This window comes from Galeopterus variegatus, unplaced genomic scaffold, assembly GCF_000696425.1.
Source record: "Galeopterus variegatus unplaced genomic scaffold, G_variegatus-3.0.2 Scaffold466, whole genome shotgun sequence".
Lineage (NCBI taxonomy): Eukaryota > Metazoa > Chordata > Mammalia > Dermoptera > Cynocephalidae > Galeopterus > Galeopterus variegatus.
The window spans coordinates 224511-233578 of NW_007726577.1; the positions used below are offsets into that span (position 1 = coordinate 224511).

The 9068-nt window shown below is 45.6% G+C and overlaps 1 protein-coding gene across 5 annotated transcripts in view; it reads right to left on the reverse strand.

Moving 5' to 3' along the window:
* Positions 1-6107, reverse strand: part of ANKS3 (ankyrin repeat and sterile alpha motif domain containing 3) — a 34068-nt gene extending 27961 nt beyond the window's left edge. For all 5 annotated transcript variants that reach the window (XM_008569108.1, XM_008569106.1, XM_008569109.1 and 2 more), the window contains exon 1: positions 5938-6107. In XM_008569108.1, coding sequence (XP_008567330.1) covers positions 5938-6107 — 170 coding nt within the window. The remainder of the gene's footprint in view (positions 1-5937) is intronic.
* Positions 6108-9068: the final 2961 nt, after the last annotated feature.

Sequence of the window (9068 nt, forward strand, 5' to 3'; positions counted from 1 at the left end):
CCCTGACGTTCATCCAAACCCCTGTCTCACTCCCCTACCTGATCCTGGAACTCCTTTCTCAGAAAAACCTCAGGGCCTTATCTCCCTCCTGGAGACTGTTTTTCTTTACCCACCAGCCTACATGGGATGATTGTCAGCAGCTCCTGCAGACTCTCTTCACGTCAGAAGAATGCAAGTGGATCTGGAGGGAGACCCTGAAAACTATTACCAGTCACAATGGCTGACCCTCTGATGACCCCATTTGCCTCGAATATGTGTTCCCCTCTAACAGACCTGGGTGGAACCCAAACACAGACCAAGGTAAGGGGGCTCTCAACCTGTATCGCTACACTCTTCTTAGGGGACTCCACACAGCAGCCCAGAAGCCCACTAACCTATCAAAAGTAAGTGAAACTATTCAGGGACCAAACGAAACCCCCACTGCTTTCCTGGAAAGCCTAATGGAGGCTTACAGGACCTACGTTCCTGTGAACCCTGAGACCCCAGAGAACTGGTGGGCGATAAATATTGCCTTTGTTACCCAGTCAGCCCCAGACATTAGGAGAAAGCTTCAACGACAGGAAGGATTTAAAGGGAAATTGTTATCTGAGCTGGTTGAAATTGCCCAGAGGGTCTTTAATGACAGCGATAGTCCAGAACAGAAACAAACCAAAAAGCTAGATCTTAAGGCTGCCTCCTTCAGCCTCCTGCTGGCCCAAGTAAGCCAACCTCTCTTTGCCTTTGAATGGACTGACCCCGGGGGAGGATACTCTGGACAATTAACTTGAACTCACCTCCCCCAAGGATTTAAAAATTCCCCAACCTTATTTGATGAAGCCTTTCAGCCTCTCTGTTGCCGAGATGTGAGGCACTGCCAAGGGGGTGCTCACCCAAGCCCTGGGACCACAGAAGAAGCCTATCACCTACTTCTCCAAGAGGTTGAACAGTGTAGCCGCATGATAGCCAACCTGTCTCTAAGCCATAATGGCAACTGCTTTACTAGTAAAAGAGGTCAACAAGACATATGCTTAGTGGCCCCCCCACTGTGTACACTCTCTTCACCTGAACATTGGCTCACCAACTCCTGCTTCACCCAGTATCAGTCTTTACTTCTAGATCAGCTCCTAAAAACCACAGCTCTAAATCTGGCTACCCTCCTCCCGGATGACAACCCAACCGAGCCTGTCCATGACTGCCTCAAAACAATCGAGACTCTCCGAGGCCTCTGGCCTGACCTGACTGATGTGCCCTGGACAGAGCCTAATAAAATGCTGTTCACTGATAGAAGCAGTTTCCTCTCCAATGGAATCAGGTATGCCGGGACAGCCATGGTAACTTTAGATTGGGTCATTTGGACTCAAGCCTTAAGCCAAAGAACATCTGCTCAAAAGGCTGAACTCATAGCCCTAACACACACACAGACTTTAAAGCATGGAAAAGATAAAACTGCTAACATATATACTGACAACAGATATGCTTTTGCACTGCCCATATTCACAGGGCCTTATACAAACAGAGCGGACTATTAAAATTAAAAAATAAATAAATAATAAAGCAAAATACTAGCCCTCCTTGAGGCCATATGGTATCCAAAAAAAGTGGCCATCATACATTGTCCAGGGCACCAGAAAGATAACTCGTCTGAGACCCAAGGCAACGCTGCTACAGATTTGACTGCCAAAGAGGCGACATGAAAACCAGTGGGGCCATTTGACTCTTTAATAGTTGTTCCGGCACCTCAATTGCCATTGACCCCCCGTTATACTAAAGAAGAAGTAAAACATGCTAAGATCTTAAAAGCCTCCAACAATGCCATGAATTAGAAAATTCTGCCAGACCACAGGATTTATTTGCCACTGGCTCTAGGCAGATTGCTAATTAAATACATACATCAAGAAACACACCTTGGATCCACAAAATTAACTGAACTTTTAAAAAATATGATTACATCTAAGATCTTGACAAAATAACAAAAGACATTGTTACCAGATATGAAATTCGTTCACAAGTAAATCCAGGGCCAAAATTAAGGCTGCCCATTGGAACCAGAATGCAAGGAACCAACCCTGGCGAACACTGGGAGATTGACTTCACCGAGGTAACACCTGGACAATACGGGTATCGCTACCTTTTGATGTTCACAGACACTTTTTCTGGATGGGTAGAAGCCTTTCCTACCAAAACTGAAACCGCTCAGATAACACTAAAAAAAATTGTTATGAGAAATTGTCCCCAGATTTGGCCTACCTGTGACCTTGGGGTCTGACAATGGCCTGGCTTTCACAACCCAAATTTCCCAATTATTAGCTAAAACATTAAAAATAAATTGGGGCCGGCCCGGTGGCGCACTGCTACAGTGCGCCGCTTGGGAGTGTGGCGGTGCTCCCGCCGAGGGTTCGGATCCCACATACAGACCGCTGCTCACTGGCTGAGCGAGGTGCGGGCGCAACACCGAGGGTTGCGATCCCGTTGCCGGTCCCGGTCCGGTACGGGCGCGACACTGAGGGTTGTGATCCGTTGCCGGTCATGAAAAAAAAGACAAAAAGGAAAAAATAAATAAATAAATAAATAAAATTGGAATTTACATTATATTTGTAGGCCACAAAGTTCAGGACAGGTAGAATGAATAAATCGGATTTTAAAAGAAACAATTACAGGGCCGGCCCTTGGCTCACTCGGGAGAGTGCAGTGCCACAGGTTCGGATCCTATATAGGGATGGCTGGTTTGCTCACTGGCTGAGCGTGGTAATGACAACACCAAGCCAAGGGTTAAGATCCCCTTACTGGTCATCTTTTAATAAATAAATAAATAAATAAATAAATAAAAGAAAAGAAACAATTACCAAATTAAAACTAGAGACTGGTGAGAACTGGGTGAGCCTCCTTCCCTTTGCCCTCCTAAGGACTAAACGCACCTCCTACATACAAGGAATTACACCCTCTCTGTTGTCCTGCCTCAGAGATGATAAACTTGCTGAAATCACTAACCATAACCTTCTTTAGTCTATGCCATATTCACCCCTTGGTCAGAGAGGCCTACCCACCGACAAAAGCAATTGGTCAATTCTGCAAAAGGCCTCCTGAAATTTGAGGGGGGTTACATTGAATCTATCAATCAAATTGGGAAAAACTGGCATCTTAACAATACTGTGTTCTAGTCCGTGAACATGAAATGTCTCTGCATTTATTTAGATTGTCTTTAATTTCTATTGGCAGTATTTCATAGTTTTCAACAGACAAGTCTTGCATGCTTTTGTTAAATTTGTTCCTAAACATTTTATTCTCCTCAATGCTATTGTGAATGAAACTGTTAAGTTCATTTTCAGACTGTTCATTGCTAGTATACAGAAGTACAATTGCTTTTTTCATTTTAATCTCAGGTCCTCAAACTTGCCAAACATGTTTAGTTCTAGTAGCTTTTTGTATGGATTCCTCAGTATTTTCTACACACAGAATCATACCGTCTATGGATAAAGACAGTTTTACTTGTTCCTTTCCAATCTGGACCTCTTTCTTTGTCATGAGTAAACTGGCTAGCATACAATGCTGGCCATAGGGCTGCATAAAAATGACAAGACTGGACATGCTTGCCTTATTCCTCAGTTTTTGGGAAAAGCACCCAGTTTTTCACCATTAAGTATGATGTTAGCTGTGGGCTTTTTGTAGATGTACTTTATTAGATTGAGAAAGGTGCTTTCTATTCCTAGTTTATTGAGAGTTTTTCCAATTAAATAACAATTTTAAAATGTAAAGTGCTTTGATAAAAATATTTACACCAAGTGGTCAATCTGACAATGTTGTAAAAAGTTAATTTTTTCCTCTTTGCTGTGGTCATTGTGTCCTACACAGAGGCTGGACCTATCTGAATGTGTAGCAGCAGCTGCACCCATATATAATCCATACAATCAGACCAACAAGGTGGATTATATGTAGCTCTAGAAAAACCTGTTGTTTCTATACCAACCATTCAGGTGTTATTACAGACAGCCTTGCATTAGTCAGAAAACAAATTAAAAAAGAGAAGAGTCATATAGTAATAATAAAAATTGGTTTAAAAATCTTTTTCCTGGTCACCTTGGTTAATGAGTACAGTCAAACTCCTTGTCTTACATACTAAGGACAACAAATTAAGTACCGATGAATCAACGATTTGATTCCTTCCTAAAGAGGAATTGGGAATGAAATAGAGCTCCCTACACCCTCATAACATACGCTGCTTCTGTAAAATTGCTTGCTTAACCTAAGTAACTCCATTTTGCCCCCTGTATGACCTGCAGACTACCCCCACTTCTGCATGAGAAACCACTGACCTTCTCATAGAAACAAAAAACAATTGCACAGAAACAGGAGCCATACACAATGAAAACTTGTATGCTTGATTGCTCGAACGGCTCGTTCTTGGCCTTTGTGACCTAGCTCCCTATCTTGCTTTGTGCACCTGGAAAAACCTGTGTGCTAACAGGATGTAGTTTTTGCCTTTAAAAACCCTACAAGACCAAGGAAGACCGCTCTTCCTTGGTTGCCCCTTGGGAGATGGTCACTGGCCAGCTGGAGTGAATAAACTGCCCTTTTCTGCATGAGTGGTGTGTAAGTGCATTTCTTGTCAGAGGGTGCCTCACAACAGACTACACACAGTAAGCCACACCAGGCAGTTACTTTCCATTCACAAGCATCTACTCTGACTCAGGGATGCAGGCCCAGGCAGCCATTCCAGAAGGTCCTGATTCCAGGAACACAGTGGCAGCCACTGGCCAGGAGAGCTGTGTGGAGGAGCCTCCGAAGTGGGACTCGAAGCGACCCAGTCTATGTGCACACTACCTACCACTATGCAGTGCTTAGTTTCACACAGAAAGGAATCTGCCCCAGGCAAGGCATCTCTCTGAGGCTCTTGGGCCTCCCTCAGCCCTGTCCTCCCTTCTGATGCCTCCAGCTGCCCTCGGGCCCCCAGGCTGTGCTTACTGTCACCAGGCCTCCATCTCAGCTAGGGCCAAAACCCTAGTCAGAACCCAAACACCTCACCTCTTCTCCTCTGGAGCTGTTCTATGCACTTTACCAGGACACCCAAAGACTTAAGAGCCTGTGAATTCCAAAGGAGAGAAGTATAACAGGGGCCTTGATGATGCTGTGAGCGGGTGTGCTGACTGCATACTCAGCTACTTATCCCTAAGGCCACTGGGTAAAGGAATTCCACAGGCCACCCTTTACCGATGGTGCAACTGTACTCCACTGGCCTAGTGCTTGCAAGTGATGGCTATGCCTTGACAACTGGGAATTCATCGAGACTGTGCCTTGGCTCACCAGGAACTGGAAAAGGCACACGGAGGCACAGACAGAGATCCATTGCACCAAGGTAGCAAACGAGCAATGGAAACAGAGGAAGCATGAAGCATGGTGGAACATCAGGGGTGGAGGCGAGGAGACAAACCCTTTCCAAAAATTACATGAAGTGTCACATTGTACTGTGAGCAATACATAGCCACAGGCCCCACCATGGGCTCCTTGTTGCACTGGGACTTCGTTATTTGTACACAGATTAGTAAAACTGGCAGGTGGGTAGGGGGGTCAGGAGGCCATCCCCAGCAGGGAGCTAAAGGCTCGGCCTCTCTCCTCTTCTGCAGCAGAAGCTAGAGGGGAGAGGAGAGCATGAGGGATTCAAATGAACCCTCTGGGAAAAGAAGGCCCCAGGGTGTCGCTTTCCAATTTTATTTTTGTTTTGTTTGTTTATTTGTTTTGGCATTTCTGCAATCAGTGGAAAGCACAAAACTACTCTGGTTCAACGAAACTATGCATTACTCTTTATAAGCCTACGATAAAAGTTTAAACTGCCTTTGTCTTCCTTCCTTGTCAGCATTCAACTGCCTGAGATGGGGGGCTGACATATCCCACATGCAGTAAGTGTCTCCAACTGGGTGCAAGCCCCTGTCGTGTGGGCGAAGGCAGGCTCCCATGTCCTCTTACCGCTGCACGCACTCCTTCACCACGTCATACTGGCCGATGGAGGCAGCCGTGTGAAGGTCCAAGGGGACATCCAGCTCCTCCCGGCTGATCTGCGTTCCCGGCCCATGCCACATGGACAAGCTGCGGCTCAGGAGTTCCGGCTCGCTGGCCTCGTCACTGAGCTCGGACATCGCTGCAGAGGGAGGCCCAGGGGTTAGGTCTTTCCTTCCTGGGAATGAAATGGGCCTGTCACACTCCTATTGTGATAGGCGTGACATTACTTCCCTGTCAGACCCAGCACAGTCAACTCCGGGACCAACGGAGACAACCTTTTGTTAAGCAGGATGCAGTGTGGGCAGCTCTACCATCCTAATGCTGGTGAGCTTGTTACCAGACAGAAAAGCAGAGCATATATGGTGACTCATTAACTTCTCTTCTCCTTTGATCCAAAGATCCACTTCTAAACGGGAATTCTCCAGAAACTCTAGAACCCTGACAACCTCTCAGATGGACAGTGAAGAAACGCTAATTGGGTCATTTGGCCAAATCAGCTCCTGGGTGTGTTGGGAAAGAACCCTGGATTTAGGGTTAGATCAAAATTTAGCTTTGCTACTTAGCACTTCCAATTTCTAGTTCCTCTGTCTAATGGGGACATGATATCTCAAAGGAGCTGCTGATAAAAAAACAAACAAACATGGGGCTGGCTGGTTAGCTTAGTTGATTAGAGTGCAGACTCCTAACACCAAGGTTAAGGGTTCAGATCCCAATATGTGCCAGCTGCCAAAACAAAAAAGCACATGGAAGAACTGATAAGCAAAATCCATTCTTCCATGTGTTTGTTTTGTTTTTTGTTTTTTTGTATGGCACATCCACACAATTGAATGCTACACAGTGATAAACAGAAGGAACCAACAGTTGATACACTCAACACATGAATGAATCTCAAATGCATTATGCTAAATGGAAAAAGCCAGACTTGAAAGGCTACCTACTGGGGGCTGGCCGGTTAGCTCAGTTGGTTAGAGTGTGGTGCTGACAACACCAAGGTCCAGGGTTCAATCCTTGTACCAAGCAGACGCCAAAAAAAAAAAAAGAAAAAGGCTCTCTACTGTATAGTTCCATTCATAGGGCATTGTGGAAAAGGCAAAAGAGGTGGAGGACAGATCAGTGGTAGGGGCTGGAAGACCATAAAAGGGCAGCAAGAGGAAATTTTGGGGGTGATGGACTTGTTCTGCATCTTGACTGTGGCGACAGACACATGACTCAGTGCATTTATCAAAACTTATAGACCTGAATACCAAAATGAGTGATTTTTGCTATGTATATTTTGAGTGTAAATTAACTTTTTTGAAAAACAAAGGAAAGAAAGCCCCTAGTACAGGAACTAGAATGTGATTAGTGGTGTTCAGAAAATGTCAGCTGAGGGCCGGCCCGTGGCTCACTCGGGAGAGTGCGGTGCTGATAACACCAAGGCCCCGGGTTCGGATCCCACATAGGGATGGCCGGTTCGCTCACTGGCTGAGCGTGGTGCTGATAAAACCAAGTCAAAGGTTAAGATCCCCTTACCGGTCATCTTTAAAAAAAGAAAAACGAATGAAATACTGCCAGTTGCAACAACATGGATGGACCTTGAGAGAATAATATTGAGTGAAACTGAGGGCCGGCCCGTGGCTCACTCGGGAGAGTGCGGTGCTGATAACACCAAGGCCCCGGGTTCGGATCCCACATAGGGATGGCCGGTTTGCTCACTGGCTGAGCGTGGTGCTGACAACACCAAGTCAAGGGTTGAGATCCCCTTACCGGTCATCTTTTAAAAAAAAAAAAAAAAAAAAGAAAATGTCAGCTGAACAGGAACCTATCTATGTGTTTCTTGAGAATGGGAGAGATAAGGGGGGAAATACGTGGGCTGGTAAATTGGTGGGGTGACAATTTTCTTAAGATGGGACAACACCAGTAATGGCACGTCTGTGACTATGAGAGTCCTTTACTCTGGGAATCCTACCAAAATCAAGGCCAAGTCATAGCTTCGTAGTAGAACCCGTGGGTTCAGGAGTGACAGGAAGCAGGTGAGAGAAGGGAGAGGAGGAGAAAACAAGGCCATGTCGTTCAGATGACCTAAAGGTACCATGGTAGTTCACATGAGCCATTAGGACCTCATTTTCTACTAAAGAATGCTTCTGAGCCCCAGGTGACAGCCAAGTTGGCCAAACAACAAACAGGCCACCAATCTGGGGACAAAGAGTTTGCAGGCCCTTGTCGCGAGTATGTGTAAGAGTGAGGTGCAGTAAGCAACAAAGTTTGAGGCGAAACCCTGCTTCCTGGAACCACCACCTCTTCACATTGGCAGGGCCTGAGATCATGCAGCCCCTCACTTTGCAGGTGAGAACCCCCACCCTGCACAGTTCCAGCCAACAGAGCCTGGATAAGAATCCAAATAACCTGGGAGTCAGTTCAGGGCCCATTCCAATACATCCCTCAACACTTCTTGGGGAATGTCACTTCAAATCCAAAGCCTCCTCCAGGGTGGGGCCCGTGTTCTTTCCACTCACATCCGACACCCCCAAAGCGCTGAGGGACAGTCGGAACCAGCCCCAGCCCCAAGCAGACCATGGAGGGAGAACTCGGATGCCAAGGCACTACAAAACCAGTATTATTTCCTTTATCGTCCTGCCACATGACACACACTCCCCAATGATGGAGAACAGCTACTCACAGAATGACAATTCTATTCATGCATACATTTGTATACACCTAGAAAGTTTCCTGCATCTCGTTTCCAGAACTTGTTTTCAGAAGCAGCCCCGGGGATGGGAACTTTTAATTTTCACTCTATCTTTGGTTCTGTCCATTTGGTGAAATGCTAAGTACCTGTTACTTAAATTTTTTTTTTTAAAAAAAAGCTTAATTAAAAATATATATTTGAGGGCCGGGCCGTGGCTGGCTCGGGAGAGTGCGGTGCTGATAACATCAAGGCCGCGGGTTCAGATCCTATATAGGGATGGCCGATTAGCTCACTGGCTGAGCGTGGTGCTGACAACACCAAGCCAAGGGTTGAGATCCGCTTACAGGTCATATTTGTAAAAAAAAAAAAAAAAATATATATATATATATATATATATATATATATAAACTTAAAAAAAAAAAAAAAAAAA